Genomic DNA, 18,098 nt, shown 5'->3' on the forward strand with positions numbered 1-18,098 from the left:
AATATATTTTCTATGCCTTATACAATAATAATTATTGTTTCTTGAACTGGCTGATATGAAATCACACACAACACAAGCTGCACAGCTAAGAACATGAAGAATCTATATACATAAAATACATATATACAGCAAGTGCTCTTGATCACATGAATAATGAATGCTCACTCACGCTGCTCTCAAAATAGTCTACCGTCAACATGGCAGCCTGGCATGACAGAAGGAGGATATTGAATATTGGATTGCATCTCTCATTCCTGCAATCAATAGCTGGCAGCGGGCTGTTCGACAACAGTATAAGAATCTGATGCACCAAAATGAAAGGGATATTCAAGGTTATAAAGAGACTTCCATCTCCAGCCACAGAGGTAAAATGGCTCCAAACTGATCTTAATATTGGTGAGGGAAAAGATATGAATAGTGAAGAAAGAAAAAGAAAAAAAGGAACATCAGTCTGTTTCTGCTATCTATCTGCTCCCCTCTGGCTCTTACTCACACTTAGAAAATGTGGCTTTAAGGAAAACATTAAAGCTAAAGCAGATTTCTGATTAAGCACGATTGCAGTCCTCCCTTGTGGGTTCGCTCTCTTCTGTGACATTAATTGCACAAGCACTTCTTAATGAGTCAGATGTTGTGACTGTAGACTGGGGAATGTGGGAGTTTTGCGCAGTATCCTGTTAGCGACTGCCTCTGACTTTTTCCAGACACAAAGAACTATCTTTGACAAAATGTGAGGTATGATTTGACTGAAAGAGAATAGTAAGTAGTAAGATCTGAAGGATTCTTGCTCTACATCTTCACACTTAACAATGAGTCATGTTTGAAAATGATGCCTCAGCACGGTTTCCTAAAAAGCGTCTCTTCTACTACTCATGTTTGCACACGACTCTCAACCTATCTGTCTGCATAACAACTGGCTCAGTGAATGTCAAACAATCCTCCGACATACGTGGACACAGAGATAGCGGCCCTTCAAAAGTGCTGACGTGCTGAGTTTTCAAGCATGTTTTTTTCTCTTGGTGTTGTGAGTAAGTCATCCAAGTAAACAACATGATAATCAAAACTCTTGGCAACAACCCAAAGATTATAATGCGCTGCTCCACAGCTGCACCCCAGGACTTGTGGAACTCACTTGTCTTATTAAAAAAATATTGTTCCTTCCAGTAATTCAGTTTTAACAAGGGAGAAATGCCAGGCTGCTGCATTTAAAATTGGCTTCAGCGTCACACTTGTTTTGATTCTTTCTGCTGCAATCAATAGAAACTTTTGAAGTCTTTTTTTTGCCGTGGCGATATCCTGCAGATTAGAGAACCAGATGTTGTGAATGTAGATTTGGCTCACCTCGAATTGATGTACCTGAGAGAGAGAAGTGCAATAGAGAAAAAGTAAAAGGATCTACAGACTTCTCGATCCAGAGCTGTTATCAGCTCTGCAGGAAAAGTCCCAGCACAGATTTTGCCTTTACTCTCGGTGCTCTGGACATTCAGTCCCTGCAGCCTCAGCCTGAGAAGATACTAAAAATATCTAGGGCAAATGTCTGAATCCTGTTTTAAGTTAATTCACTCCAACAGAGTTCTAGGCGTACAGCACTCTGCCAAACACTCTCAGCCAACTGGGCTTCATAAAATGGTAATGAGAACGCTGCTGTCTGCTGACAATGAGATAGACGCAGCTAACACAGATGCACTGGCAGCAGATCTAGATTGGCTGCTTATTTCGCTGTTAGAAAAATGCTGCATACTGGAAAAGAGAATCTGCTTGGAAAATATTTTTATGATAGTTTGACTTTGCCTGTCTGGCTCAGTGTGTGCAAAACCATTCAGTCATAACTGAGCAGTTTCCTCTGATGACACTGGGCGCCATAGTCTGGCAAATGATGGAGCTGTGGGCCCTACTTGTCCTGTCATCACTGCTGAGGATGCTTCATATTCAATAGCAGCAAAAATCAAAACAGCAGATCAATTTATCATAACCGGTCTATTTAGGAATAGCAATTTAAAAACTCAAGAAGAAGTGCTCCATTGGCTCTGATAAAGTGAGCTCCAAAGCACGTTAGCTGCTATTTCTGTAATCTAGCTGCTCTTTGCTGCAGTCCCCAGTGAATAGCAAACATCTTTTGTTAACACTTTGAGACCTGTGTAAGACCTCAACTCTCTGGGGGCTTCTGAAGGTATTAATATTTCACTCACTGTACATGAGATGAAACTTAAAAGACCATCAAACTGACAGAGAGTGTTTATCTGAAGGCCAGCTGACACAACAGATGGGGTGAGATGAATGTGGATCCAAATGTTTTCGATCTCAGTGGAGAGAATGGAAATCTGCATTTCTTCCTTGTGTAACGAGATGCAAAGAATTCACTGCCTCCTACTGAGTAAACACAACTCAAGATACTGCTGTGCCTGAGCAGTTAATGTGAGGTAACAGCAGTGTTTCATAACTCAGCTTCAATCCAATCAAATAATGTTCTGCAATGTGTTTTTTTTACTATTTGTGTTGGTAATAAATGTATTCTTTCCTTCGTAGCTGTATGGTTGTTCTCTGTATTTATCTGTGATCGCTCCTGTTTCTATTCTGTTCTGTTTTATGAGTCTATTATGTGATTCTAAATCCAATATTTCTGTTACACTTAATGACTTAAGTGGCCTCCTGATTAGTTGTAATCTGTATATACTGTATATGACCTGTGAAATTCCTTTTGTAAACACTGACTGAGACAGCCTGCTGTGTCAAAACGTTGCTTTGTCATCCTAATAAATAAATGCATTGGAGTTACAGTTGGCTTCACTGTCTATTTGACCTGTGTGGTCTGCTGTCATGGTATCGCAGCGCTGAGTGCTGCACTGTCTCAGTGGATTTTTTAAGTCTTTGAAGTCTGTTAAACAAGACAAGAGGTAATGAAGACGAATGGAGGTTTGCTGTTTAGCTTCATTATTGGAAATCATTCTTCTGTATAAATGTGCAGCTCTGTGCTTTTAGACTTCAGAGGGAGCGTCTGCAGTCGTCTTAGTCATGCGAGACAACAGCAATTTGTTTCACCTTTGATTCATACCTTAAAAGGATATGTCTGGAAATCTTCTATATTTCTCTAACTGTCAACAAATCTGTGCAGAGCCAAACCAACAATGAATTGATCCTCCTTACAAGTATTGTGTGTTTATCCAAAGCCTGATATATCTTATTCCTCTGTGCTGTAGACTTCCGTTGTTGTTTAGAAACTATTGAAAACAGTCAATGAACCACACTGCTGCACTGGGTGACATGTGTCTTCACCACGACGATTATGGTCACGTTACTTTGTTTAGAAATGGCTCCGAAGACTAATAACAGTGATCACGTTTTCAGTCTCCAAAGAGTAGTTCTGTGTAAGGCAGAAACCAGCCGTATCCTTTAAGTTTATATGAATAACACACACTGACTTACCAACCTATTAGATACATAGTCTAATAGTCATTGTCAAACTTTGTTTGTGAAGCTTGTAATGTTCTGTTTTGGTTGACAACACATCAGAAAGGAGTTGATTCAACTCTATAGCCATTTTTCAGTGGTGTTGTATTAGCCTGCAGGTGTTTCTAATGTTTTGTTCACCTCTCAGTTTAGTTCAGATATTTATTGACCCACCAGAGTAAAGTCTTTTTGTAGAAAGGCCTCTTCAAAAAACATTAACAGTATAAAAACACAACAAGACAATAAAAGACTTCAAAAGTGTCGGTTCTGTACACACAATACAGACAATAACGATGTATGTTAAAAGCAAAGAAAACAGCAACATGAAGAATAAAGATAAGAAAAATAAGCTGTGTGAGGAATCAAGAGTCAATTTATAATATGTTAGAAATAAGAGCACTTATTGCACACGAGATTAATGAAAACTTGAACCTGTTGCACCTAATTTTTGGAAACCTGTATCACTGACCAGTGGGCAGGATGTCAAATTCCTTAAACTGGTCTCCAAGTTTCTGGTCTGGATTTACATACAGTACTTACAGTAAGGGGGGCAGAATAGTAGATAGGGGTTGTAAACTAGCCTTGGTTATAAATGCTGTGGTATGTGGTATTGGTCAACACCAATAAACATTAAATAAATTAGAAACACCCGTCAGTAGAGTGCAATCCAGCACGACATCACCACCAGAGTTTTAAAAGTGACCGCAAAGTCTGAACATTATCAGCTTAACAATAGGACAGGATTTGTTGCAGTGCTTTTGTATTTGATTGCATCTATTTAACAGATGTACCCAATAAACAAATCACTATATATCTGATTCAGCTTTAACGAGACAACTGCAGTCATGTATATTAAGTGTGTCCTGTACTTGTACATGGGAGCTACAGTCCATTCTAATTTACTTCCCCTGCCCCCATATGTGTCTGATGAAGACCTCCCTGTATGACCTTTAAAACTGTTGAATCAGCCGTCTCAGTCCTCCATGGAGCCCTAACACGTGCACAGATTCACCTCAGTTTACACTGGCTGTAATTGATGCTGAGCAGGCCATCCATAAGCATTAAATATTGGCATCTGGCAGGGACACAGGAAGTGGCAGAGAGATGAGATAAAAGAGCATTTTTCATGCACTCCCCTCTCTGAGGTGGAGGCACTCTAAGATGTTTACCTGAACATTTTCCTTTATTTTTTTTATGTGCGCACATCTGGCTCTTTTAAAATGTATGCAAATCACGTCAACTATGGGCACTTTTAATTTTACCAAAGTAATTTTCAGCAGAACATTTAACATGGAAGTAATGAAATAAACAAAATTCAACAGATAAGTTCTGAAGATACATGTGTTATGCTTAAATATAATCCTCAGAACAGAAAATTATATATTTATTCAGTTCCTCTGATTTACTAATCAAAGTACTGTAGAAAAATACATTGTTATGTGTTGTGAATTTTCTGTGAATTTGATATACTCCCACTGTGCCAAACTGTATTGGTGCATATTTCAAACACACAAGGCAATAAAGCCTTTGAGCCTATAGAATAAAACACACTTTACTTGTGTTTTCATCGACTCAATTAGTACAAACACTATTACTGTACGATGAGATTGTAAATATAATGTGTTGTATATTATATTTTTGGTATTTTGATATTGGGTTATACAAATAAAATTGACTTATTATATTTTAGGGTGTGAGAATATTAAAAATGGAAATTGTGTTAGTCTTAGAGCCAAAAAAGCTGTGAAGCCAGATGAAAAGGTTGAGGTTGGAAAAGACAACAGACAGGAATCTGAAACAACAATGAGAGCAAGAATAGCATCATCCTGGGAAAAAAGACAGGGAGAGATGCCATAAAAGTGTCTTTCATGTCAGCCCAGCTGGAGCTGCATGAATAATTTCAGCGAGTAACAACCATTTTCTGTTGCACTGTGTGAATCCACAGTTTTGTAAATGATAACGGACCAAAAAGTGGGTTAGCCAAAAATCCAACTGAGAGGAAATCTTTTATATGTGCCATCAGTCATTTTAGATTGCCCACTGCCTTCTCTCATCACCTAAAATACAGCCACTTATCCTTTAAGAAGCTGCAGCACTAATGCAATGACAACTGCCAACATTCATAACTTGACTGAAGACAGAAACTTCTATTTTTTCAACTTCGATTGAGACAGAGTGAATGATACATACTCTGACTTAAAGGATAGGTTCACAGTTCAACTCTGTCCTAAAACAGTAGTCAGGTGCCCAAATGAACACTGGCATGTTTTTCTTGCTTTAATCATTCCTCCTGTCCATACAGTGATGACAACATCCACAGCTCTTCTCCCGTACAAAAATATATTTAAACATTTATGTGAATTCAAATTAGTCAGATCAAGTCAATATCTTTCAGTAACCGTCTTTTTAGTTTGAAATTCCCTCTTTTTGTCCCAATCCATCCACTACAGATGAAAAGGAAAACACTGTCTGTCGCAACACAAAGAGGGAATCTTAAACTAAAAAGACTGTAACTGTGGAAGATATCCACTTTATTTGATTAATTCAGATGGCTGAAGCCTCATTTTATGTTCAGATAAACCTTTCAATAAATTTTTGCTCAAAATGAGGACTGTGGATTTTTCCCCCATCACTTACAATGTATTCACCATAATGGTCAGTATGAACAGGAGGAATGATTACAGCAAGCAAACAGTTTTAAAACTGTCTTGAAAAATTGTGAATCAATCCTTTAATCCGTATCTGACTTGCACACTTGTTCTCTTTCACTGTCTCTCTGTGCAAATATGCTAAGCTGCCTAATCCTGAGGGGTAGGGAGGGGGAGAAGAGTTAAACTGCTATCAAAGTGAGTGGTACTGACAATCTCATATTTTATATTTACTGACTTAACTTTGCTTTTAAGAGATTGCAAACCCTGCAGACAAAGGTCAAACTGCTCGCTACTGTTGCAGGACATTTGGAATGAAAGGCTGCGAATCTCAGGAGCCTCAAGGTCTGGTGACAACTTAAACATCCTGTACCTTCACAGCTCTTTGTAGCTATAAAATGTTCTTTTATTGATTATATAAGAAATAAAAATGATCTTGTACATGCTTTTATACAGTAAGTTAATACTGCAGAGACAGTGTATTGATCGTAGGTCCATGAGAGTAAAGCTACCGTTCAATTTACTGTAAATTAATCTGTTGCAGGTACATGGGAGTATCCACTAGAGCGACCGTGTTGCCACATAGTGTTTATAATGAGCCAGCTAATGAGGAGCTGTTACCCACAGCCATGTACATATTGACATCTCGATACCTGGATTTTCACCAACCTGCTGTTTTGCCCTGTTAATAAACTGTAGACTAATCTCACTGGGGATACTCACATCAACTTAATACACTCAGACTGGGCTTCAGGCCTGCTGTGTGTGTGTGCGTGCGCGTGTGTCTGTGTCTGTGTGTGTGTGTGTGCATGTCCTGGTGCCTCATTAGCAGAGAGGCAAAATGTTATTCTGGCGTTTGTCTGCCTTACCATCCAGACTGTAATAGACCCAAACAAGGTTACCCCCATTTTTCTGCAGCTGCTCAGTGCCAACCCCTTCAAGGCTGCTGTCAGCAACTCACCAACAAAACACACCACACGTCCACAGTCACCCACAATAACAGCAGAACATTTCTCCAGCCTATTCCCATCGGGCAATATAACAGAGAGTGTGTGAAACGAAGGGGGAGGCCGCTAAAGTTAAGTGGTGATTCTGGTATTTTTCAACCTGGATCCTATTTTCCCATCATTTGGAGTCTAAGTGACTAACTCATTTCAGACGGCAGCCGTGAAAGGGGATGCAATGTAATCCTTGGGGGCAATTGCACCCTTCAAAGTACGTCAAAAAACAATCAATTTAGTGGATGTACTTTGAGGAACGCAATTGGCCCCAAGGATTAGATTGCAACCTGTTTCGCAGCTGCTGGCTGAAGCGATCTCGCTCAATACTGGACCAATTCCAAAAATGTTTGTTCCTGTTAGACACTTAGACCCCAGATGATGGAAAAATAGGGTCCAGGTTGAAAAATATTGGAATTATCCTTTGAAGTTTTCTTGCAGCATCGTGGGTGTGGTAACAGTGCTGTGAAACAATCGAACAGATCCTCCGCAGTACATCCATCTCTTTGCTATCCTGTTCCATACATGCATTATGCACATGGGGACCACTTTGTTAAATCATGAGCAAAAGCTTAATTTGTCATGCACATTGATACATTGAAGCATATTGCAGTCCTGTGAGTACATGTTCTTTGGAGCCTTATGATCAATAATGCATCATGTCTTTTATTACGGTTTAGTGTGGGGGGCACCCTTGGCACGCATTAGCACTTCTTTTATCTGTGACATCTGTAGAAATTAAAAGCAAAATTACTGTGATCACATCTGATGAATTGGAATCATATAAACTGTGAATTATTGAATTTCCACTCAGAGACTCATTTTCTTTGACATAACCCCACATGAAGACTCGCCATAAGCGCAGTGGAGTCATGCTTCACTCGAATATAGCCTTTTCCTTCACCCATTTTGTACTTTCGCTCAAGGCTGTAGCAGCAGACTTGAAACTACTCACAACCCATTTTCATGGCTGACATGAATGATGCTTTTACAGCAGATTTTCATGATCAAATCTCTGGGCCATTTCAGTAATGCACCTACAATACTAGTTCTTTGTTGTGTAACGAAGAAGAGTTTCTGAAAAGCTTCTTAATGCTTAAGTCCTCTTTCTTCTTCCTCTGTGTGTCCGAGGGACAATTTAATATAAACGCTAGACTGCTTCTGTGAAATCTTGTTGTGATCTACATGAGAAGAGTAATGGAAGAGAGTCAACAGAACTGACAGGAGAGCGATCGAAAATATGTCATCACTGCAGGAAACCAGTCATGCAAAACGTGTTACATGCACAGATTGAGGCAATGTATATAAATCTGATCGCTGGGTGATCACATCTGTCCTCGCTCACCTGGAAATAGAAAGGATACACAGCTGGATGTTCTCGTTGTTGATAGGACGTTTGTGAGGAGTTGTCAGCTAGTTGTCATGTGAGGGACGACAGGAAGATCTCTCTGTGCAGTAAAGCCCACAAACAAATCTGTCTGCTTCAGCAAAACTGAAACAAATCTCGGGGCTTAACTAAAATCTGCTTTCGCACAAAAGCTTTTTACCCATTGCTCAGGGTATGAATATTAGTTATGCCTTTGCCAGAATTAAATTATTAAACACAGCACTACACAAATTCAATACAGCACAAGAAACTTGCTTAAATCACCTTTACACAGCCGACCTTCAACCACTCTTGAGTATTTAGTCTTGTGCATGTGGGTGCAGTGCAAACAAAATTATTTTTTGTGACATTTTTAACATTTAAGTAACAACACCATCAATCGATGAGTCAGAAACTTATCCGTGGCTGTTTCTTGTGTAATTTTCATATAGTTAATTCTGTTATTCCCTCCTCTGAGGCTGTGGATCAATATCAGTATGTTTACTTTCCCCTTCAGGAACACAGGTTACATCTGTTTTGATTAAAGACTGATACGACGGATAAATTGGCTTGGGCCCGACTTCCGCCCATGGAGAGACAATTAACGAATATCTCCAGCCTTATTCAGCTTTTATGATGCTTGTTAGGACCGTACAGTCTACGAGAGCTCTGCTATGATTTTCTCCATGTCTGGGTCCTACCAAGAGAAATTTAAAATGACTTGGAGCCCTGCAGGAAGACAATTAGAGTCATTTTTTTTCTCTGTATGCAGCGTTGCCGTGACAGCAAGCTATGAGCACACTGCTATGCATAATGCAATCCCTAAAACTGCACCCTCCACTGGTCCGTGGGGGATCTTCAGCAGGCTGCCTGCACGCCACACCACTCAGCCCACTCCTGAAAGTCTAATGAACTGAGCACATCAAACCAGATGAATGGGGGAATCAAATGGCACTTGTAACCCGCGTTATATTGTGGTGCGACATGGCTTGAGGCCTGGCAAGAAAATAGCTGCTCCTACACCTCTGATACAAGGTGTTACAGTAGTGTGGTGGTTACCAAGACTGGCTGTAAAGAGGGTTAGACAGCAATCACGCTGCTGTACTGTGGTGTTGTGTCAAAATGAAAAACAGCAAGAGCACAAAAAGAGAGGTCATGAAATTCCTAGCGGAGACGACAGCGTGGAAGGGGATGAAGTCATGAAAACAAAATAAAGACACAGTAATACAGAGGGAGGGAGTGAGCGAGTGACAGAGAGATGAACAGACAAAGACAGATGGAATGAGAAGTGAAGTGAGAGTGCGTGCCAAAATGAGAAGTGTTCTCACCAGCTTGTTTAAGCTGGCAACTTGCTCTTAGCCCCTGAGGGACATCTTGGGCTTCTCACACATGTCCATAAATATCTCTGCAGGAGTGTGTGTGTACAACACCACTGCATCATGCTTGGGGGGATATAAGAAATAAGGCTGCCACCGTCTCTGACGGTACAAATGTGTCGTCTCAGATGAATGGAGGCAATGGAGATAGTGCACGTTGCTCATAATTTATGCAGGATCGATAAAGAGAGATGCAAGAGATAAGAGAGCTCGGAGAAAGCATCAGATGGGACCATTTTTAGAATCTACGGGACAATGTGGGAGTCACCAAATTTAATGTAATCATCAATGCCACTGCTGAGAACATCAGACAATGTTACACCTGCAGTGCTTATGACTAGTTTAAAGTTCTAGTCTATAGCACAGAAGAAAGTTTGAAAAGGTCAAATTGGCAAACTGAGGTCAGTAAAAGTTTATATGGAGGATTTAAAGCATTGCAGTTAATAACATTGGAGCAGATCACTGACTGCCGCCATCTGCCTTCGTAGCTTTACTGCTGCTGTCTGACAGCGCTTTTGTTTTTCTCTGCATAACAACATGACAGAAGACTACTCATCCTCCTGACCTCAGCAACCTTTGGCTTGACGCATGTAAACAGTGCATCTGTTTTTCTTTTATTCTTATCACCCTGCTTATATTCTTATCTAGTGAACCTGTGATTTTGTATATATAAGTGCATAAATACTGGTTTAAAAAAATATGTGCTGGGGCTCAGATGTGTTAATGAGGATGTTCAATCATTTAGACTGTGAACACACAAGGGACAAATATGGAAATAAATCCAGGACTTTATCAATCTATCCCTGACAAAGTCTGATATGTTGTATTATATAATAAATTAGTGTGTTGTCAATAAACCTAAACCAACATTTGTGAGGGTGTTGTTGAATGAGAAATGACACCCTATATGTGGTATTTCTTCCTGGCTGTATTACTGTTCATCTGGATCATCTCAAAACCTGTCATATAGCATGAGCCTGGTGTCATGGATGTATATTAATATTCATTGGATCAATATTCTCCTCAAGTTGAAGCACTGCCACTGTACTATACTAACTGCACGTGTCTTTTTTTACTACATGTGCCAGATGTGACTGTGCTCACTACTCACGCAATGCAAAAAAGGAAAAGATGTGCAGATAAACTTATGTTCCAATAACAAAAAATTAATCATAAATAAGGGAAATTAGTTTTTAAAATACTGTGAAGTATCATAATCTAAAAATCAACTCAAGCAGTAAAATTGTAATTAATTACTTGCTGACTTGTCTCTCGGCTGTATAAAGCTGCCCCCTGCAGCATGCACTAATGTAAAGGGCACCCAGCTGTGTGACTTATCTCAAAACATAAGATGGGGATAGTAACAGTGTGTGTGTGTCTGTGTGTGTGTGTGTGTGTGTGTGAGTCAGATAATTAACTGTAAAGCAGAGTATGATTAATGTGCTTCTGGGAAAGAGGAGAGGATACACGCTGTGTGATAAGGGAAGAATGTTCAGCAATCCCAGGTATAATCCTGAAAAGTGAGCGGTGTGCAAACGCAAGGGGAGGGTACTGTGGGTCGCTGTCACCATAGCAACACCTCCATTTAGTAGTACCCCCCAACCCCCCCCCCCCCCCCCACCACTATACTGAAAAATAATTTACAAATATTACAAATAGTTGGGTGTGACTGTTAAATGCAGGATTATATTTTTTTTCATTAATGCATCATGACAGATGAGTCAGCCTGTGTTTTAGAGAGGAAGTAATCCATCAAATCATTATAATCTGATCCGCTCGATTTTATACATTTATACATTACATTGCTTTTAGTTTATTCTCTGTCATAGAGGAAGAATAAGCCTGTTAGAAGATTCAATACATTTTTTACGTCTTCCAGTGGATGAAAAAAATTAATAGTGTATAGTAGACTTTACAATTAAAGTGTTTGTTTGTTTTTTAATTTACAGGGTAAATTAGAATGAGCATGAAATACATACATATTTAACTTGACAAAATACCTTCTACATCCTTCCAGAATCTGTCAGATTATTAGTCTGTTATTAGTTAACAGATAAATGTTCTGTAGGCTCATTGTCTTTTTCCCAAAATCCCAATTATCATACACAGTTGTTTCCTCTCTCTTGGCGCCATCTTATGGAGAAAAGAACACAATTCTGTCAGTTTCAGAGAAATCCTGTATATCTGGTACATTTTTAATTCAGCAAACTTTTTGTGGATCCACAAAGTCAACCTTATAGAGAGCCACATGTAGCATTTTGTTTATTATTAATTGCTAAGATAGGCCTGTTGGTAGGTTTGCTGTTTGCATTTAAAAATGCAACATGCAACACGTTTTTTAAAATATCTTTTCAGACAGGAAAAAAGAAAATTTAAATGTATTATAAAATATATTTATTTATTTATTAAATATAAATATATTCATAATATATTTACATAATATAATAAACATTTATAATACAATATTTTAATTTTTGTCATTCCAAACTTTTCAGGCCCTGGCTTTAGAAATAACAGCTTGATCACCGTAAGATATTAGTAGAGCCGCAACAAATAATCAAGTAATCAATCAAATGCCAACTATTAAATTAATCGCCAGCTATTTTGATAATTGATTAATCGTTTTGAGTCATTTAAAAAAAAAAATCTTTAAATTCCAGCTTCCCACATGTGAATATTTTCTGGTTTCTTTAGTCCTCTTTGGGTTGTGGACAGAATTAGACATTTGATGACGTCACATCGGGCTCTGGGAAACGGTGATAGAGATTTATCACCATTTTCTGCCTTTTTATCGACAGATTAATCGATACGGAGCACAATTAAGTCAGAGGAAAAATAGACATGCATTTGACCTCCCGGTGGCAGTAGTGCAGTAACGTAACACAAACACTGCAATAAACGCGAAGAAGAAGAAAAAGAACCAGGAAGAGGCGTTGAATAACAAATTGAAAACAGAAATGGCGGGTCTATAATGTCTATAATGTAAGCTGTAACATGTAACGACTGGCCAGATGTTTGTGATGCCGACGGTTGAACTGAAGATGTTCACAACGCAAATGAATGGCGTCGCTAAGCAACAAATGGCGGGTTATTGCTAACTAAAGCTAGCCACATTATGTTTAGCAACGTCCCCTTTAACGTTAATGCAAGTTAGCTACACGGAGCGTCTTTTCTTTTTATCGCCAACGTCACACTAAGTTGTCAGCAAGGCAGTATTTTGATCTGTGTCGTGTATACTGGAACAAACTTAAATTCACATGTTATTTCCACACTTCAGCGGGTCTAAATAACGTTCACATACAGATAAATAGCGGTAAAGTTACCGTCAGTCTGGCGCCGGTTAGCAGCTCACTTGTTGACATCCAGTGAACACAATGTCAGTCAACGGGAAAGTCCTCCCACACACTCCGCTGGCGGTGGACTTCTGGCAGGTGAGGAAGTGTCCTGGCACCCGGCTGTTCTTCCTGTCCCACATGCACAGCGACCACACGGTGGGTCTGACCTCCACCTGGAGCAACAGACCTATCTACTGCTCCCCGACCACTGCCACTCTGCTCAGACTCAAGCTGCAGGTGAGGGTCTCACGGTCAGCCGTGACAGTTTAAATTAACATTAAGATTTCACGTTATTTCTCTTCCTCAGGACAGTTTGCTCAGTACTGGTTTATGTGTGTTGTGATGGAGAAACTGGGAGCTGTGTAGAGTTATTAGAGTAACTGGCCACCTTAGTTCCTGGCTTCATAAGGCAATGATTGTTATATAGAGCTACTACTGAATGAGATTTTGCATTTAAAGTGTTCATATCTGTTTATAGTGCAACAATTAGTCGATTAATTAATTAGTCCAAGTGAAAACAAAATATTTGCTGGCTGAAGCTTCTCAAATGTGAGGATTTGAAGCCTTTTCTGTGTCATACATGACAGTAAATGGAACATCTTCAGTGACCCGTCATGTTCATATATAAGCATCTGCATTTGTTTCTCCACTGATTTATACAAGTCAAATTTGCTGTGTGTGTAGCTTCAATAATGAATAAGAAGATATAGAATATACTGTATGTTTGCATAACTTTGTGTGAGTGTGTTTCAGAGGAAAACTGGGGATTGAAGTGGTTTAGAACATGGCAGATGTGTTGTTATATTAACGTTTTTCTGCTTGTTTCTACTTCCGCTCAGGTGAAAGAACAGTGGATCCATCCATTGGAAGTGGCCGAGCAACACCTGCTCCCGCTGGATGACATCGGCAAAGAGACACTGACAGTCACACTGATAGATGCCAACCACTGTCCAGGAGCTGTCATGTTTCTCTTTGAAGGCTACTTTGGCTCTATACTGTACACTGGTCAGTGTCTAGGATTTAGGAAATATTATGTAATTTACTTTTGCTTTATCACATGATATTAAAATATGTACAGCTACTATATAGAGTACAATGTCATGGTGTGGCGTGGACACATTCTTAATTTCAGGTGACTTCAGATATTCTCCCTCGATGCTGCGTGAGCCGTGCCTGAGGACAAACACCACTATAGATGTCCTGTACCTGGACAACACCAACTGTGACCCCAACCGCAGCCTACCCTCCAGACAGCGAGCCACTCAACAAATCAAAGAGATCATCCGCAGCCATCCCAACCACAATGTTGTCATAGGTAATTTTGCATAGACTTTTCAAAACATGCTTTACGTGCTTTATGTACTTCATCTCAGCAACATGTTAATAGCTGGCTTTCTGTTGTCTGCAACTTTTGTCAGTAATCTTATTTAAAACTTAATATCTTTTATTTATTTTGTCTTACATTGTGGTCATGTGTGTTGTCGTTGAAACTGCTGAGTCAGAATTTAACACTCTCATGTGCTGCCTTGCAGGTCTGTATGCACTGGGTAAGGAGTCCCTGCTGCTGGAGCTGGCGATGGAGTTTAAAACCTGGATCGAGGTGAGCTTTGAGAGAATGGAGACCCTCAAAGCCCTTGAGCTGCCTGACGTCTTCACAACTGACCCGGGAGCCGGCCGCATCCGAGTCGTGGCGCAGTCAGAGATTTGTTCTGCCGCTTTGAACCAGTGGAACAAGGAACAACCCACTTTAGCCATCTTGCCTACCAGCAGACCGCTGGTCTCCTTCCACCCCAACGTCCATGTGGTTCCCTACTCAGACCACTCCTCTTACCAAGAGCTGGAGGATTTTGTCTCTGCACTCAAACCTACCTCCCTGGTACCCATCGTAGGAAAATGCGTTCCTGGAAGCCTCACCGCCTTACTGCCCAGCAAAAAGCGCCATGAAATCCTGGTGCCCGAGTCAGTGCGACACTACATGTTGAGGCAGCCCGAGAGCCAGCTCAGCTCATCAGCATTCACCAGCCTTCGACGCAGACATTTTCAACCTATTGCTCCCAAAGGGGTGGTGTTTGAGTCTCCAGTCAGGGCATCCATGAAGTCATGTGAAGAAGCCTGGGAGGCAGAGTCCCTGGAGCAGGATGCCTCTGAGGAGGAGATGGACACAGAAAGCAGCGGAAAAGAATCTGACTCTATCCTTATCGACCTCAGCAAGAAACTCACCCCAAACAAAAACAGAGGAGGGGCAGGAGACCTGTGGAGCCTCAACATCGTCCAGACCGTCTCTGAAGAAATGTTGATGTCAGAGTCGGTGCCACTCAGTCAACTCACGCAGAGCAACTTTGTTCCCATGGAGATCCTGACAAACACCAAGGCCTGCTTGAAGCCTGTCAGGACCACAAGTGAAGCCAAAACAATCAATGAGACAGCATCGAGTGAAAATTACAATCAGCAAAGCAGACGTGGAAATGTTCAGCGCAACCACGTATTGTCAGATGGTGACGGGAGTCAGCACGGCAGACATGGAATTGATCAGGACGATGACATCATGTTAAATGACAATAACGTGAGTCAGCACAGTGTGACATTACTGCAGAACAGCTCTGATAACTGTTCCTGCATTTCATCGAGCTACTTGTCAGAAGTGCAGCACGAGTATGTAGAGGAGATTGAGAACAGTATCCTAAAGTTTCTCCCTTTCACAGAGGAGGACCTGAAGACATGGGGCCTCCTGCAGCAGAGCTTCCTACAACAGTTTCCTCTCTCTCCTTTACATGACGCAGAAAAGAGGTTGTCCTCTCAGACAGATAATGTGACCTAATCGTCAGGTTTTTGCCTTTCTTTAGAGGCCTTTTTGTTTCATGTCTGTTTGTGTGTGTATTTTAACAGAAGCACTTTAAAACTGTCACACTATGTCTTTTGCTTTTTCCTTGGTACTGTCCTAATTTATATAATTTTCCTTATGGTGCGTCTATTTTGTGTGGTTGGCAGTAACCTGGAGTTTAGAAAAACAGGTGTGTGATGAAAAAGTTTGTCCTTGGACTGGACCAGAAAGTCACCGACCAAACTTTGTACTCACCTTTCATCACGGCAGTCTTGGCCTCCTGGATGTTGTAATTCTTTGTAATTCTGTGGTCAAAGTCATTTGTTTGTGGTGGAAAAAAATAATGACTGATTTATGGAGCGGTATATAAATTACACACCATGGATGGGGCTGAAGCACAGCTTACAGTCAACTGTAATTGATATTTGCAGAGTCATATTTTTACAATATAGATAAGTAAGCTAATTACTGTACTGTTTTTGCCTTGATAACCAGCTGTCTCAAAACACTGGTCGCTTTTTCGTCCTTCATTTTTTGAGCAAGTCAAAGTGAGAGTCAGGGGATTTGAAATGTGTTGAAACTCCAGAGGATGGAGGAGTTTTTGCTGTAAAGTGAGCTGAAAGCCAAAATCTCAGTGCAGTTGGAGCCTAAAAGCTGAAATAAAGTGATAAAATTTGCCATATTCCAGATGAGCCTTTTTCACTCAAACTTTCCTTTTTTCTGCTGTGTGTCAGTCGTGGCCTTTTTATTTTTAAAGTCTCACATTGCTGTCAGTTGGTTCCCATTAAAAATGTATTGTGGTTTTGGTGGCAGTTCTGAGTCAAGTGAAAGTTGCAACACTGGTATTTTATAATGGAAAAGTATACTTCCTGTGATGAGTTTTTTCTTTTTTGAGAGTTTGGAGAAGATGATGTGCAATTTAAGTATTTTTTCCCAGATGTTCTCTAGCAGCTGCAATAGTGTTTTTTCTTTGTTAGTCTGAAGACAAATGTGTTTGAAACACTGCTCAGTAGCACCAAAACACTCTGAGACCAACATTTTATTTCTTAGTAATTGGTCTTATTGGGGAAGAAACTACTTGTGTTAAATCACATGCATGTGTACTGAATAGCACTATTACAGTTTAATGTGAGTTCCATAAAGTTGTTTAACCACATTTGCCAACTTTAAAAAGTAGCTGCTGTTATGTTTTTTCCATGTTTGGATCAGAGGTGACGTAAACCAGCTGCGTGCAGCTCAGCTGCCCTCAGTGGGAAGTTAACAGATCACTCTGGCAGTTTTAATCCTACGCGTTGGACTACAGTCCTCTGTGAACCTTGTAGGAGAGCTGTAAACTTTGTGAAACCACACTTTGCCTTTTTGTTTGGTGAAAAAAAATTCTTTTGGCTATGGGTCATTCAGACTAAAAGAAAGATGAAAGACCACTTTACCATTCAAGTCAGTGGGAAAGTGGTCTCAGTCTTTTGGACCCCATTGTACATATTCAAATGTAATTTACATACCACCTTGTCTGTGAAGTTATTTAGGGTATTAAAAGGTAAACCTGTGTTTACTGTATTTACGTCTGTCTTTCACATTTATGAACAAAGCAGCATTGTTTGTTTGGTGAAGGAAAATTCAATGAGTGTTTGTGAAGAAAAAAAGAATTCAAACTGTTGTACATATAACTGTTATTTGTATGTTGAATAAAGACTTCATATGTGTTAATTGTGTCTTAAATAAATTGCTCTTTTATTTGCAAATAAATGTCTTTTGGTGGATCTGAGAATGATCTTTTTAGGCCTGATGACTAAAGAGCTCCACCTCACAACAGTTTAAGAGCTTTTGTTTTAAAAAGGGTTTCTGCAGGTCTATTAAAGTTGTAAAAACATTGGATTCAGTTCCCTCAAGAGAAGGTCAGAAGGTGAATAGTCCTTCATTTCAGTTGCAAAGGTCTTGATTTTTTTTTCTTTCTAAGCATATACATCAACATAACTTTTTTTTGCATGTGTTCACAGGCTGCCAGGAGATATTCTACATCTATAAATTACATGTTAGACCATTGTGGATCGCTGCTGCAGGAAGCTGTTTAATCATATTTTATGGAATTTCAATCTGCGCCATCAGACCT

At 40.0% G+C, this 18,098-nt stretch overlaps 1 protein-coding gene across 1 annotated transcript; it reads left to right on the top strand.

The window, feature by feature from the left end:
* Nucleotides 1-12,528: 12,528 nt before the first annotated feature.
* Nucleotides 12,529-17,695, top strand: dclre1b (DNA cross-link repair 1B). The gene is made up of 4 exons (XM_044352592.1): nucleotides 12,529-13,404; nucleotides 14,007-14,172; nucleotides 14,300-14,482; nucleotides 14,700-17,695. The coding sequence occupies exons 1-4, from the start codon at nucleotides 13,207-13,209 to the stop codon at nucleotides 15,983-15,985; spliced, it is 1,833 nt and encodes a 610-aa protein (XP_044208527.1). The 5' UTR covers nucleotides 12,529-13,206; the 3' UTR covers nucleotides 15,986-17,695.
* Nucleotides 17,696-18,098: the final 403 nt, after the last annotated feature.

This window comes from Thunnus albacares, chromosome 5, assembly GCF_914725855.1.
Source record: "Thunnus albacares chromosome 5, fThuAlb1.1, whole genome shotgun sequence".
NCBI lineage: Eukaryota > Metazoa > Chordata > Actinopteri > Scombriformes > Scombridae > Thunnus > Thunnus albacares.

Excerpts from the sequence above, each read along its gene's own strand:
- dclre1b (XM_044352592.1), top strand. The coding sequence starts at position 13,207 with ATGTCAGTCAACGGGAAAGTCCTCCCACACACTCCGCTGGCGGTGGAC. Across the intron at positions 13,405-14,006 it reads TGCTCAGACTCAAGCTGCAG|GTGAAAGAACAGTGGATCCA; the intron begins GTGAGGGTCTCA and ends ACTTCCGCTCAG. Across the intron at positions 14,483-14,699 it reads CAACCACAATGTTGTCATAG|GTCTGTATGCACTGGGTAAG; the intron begins GTAATTTTGCAT and ends GCTGCCTTGCAG.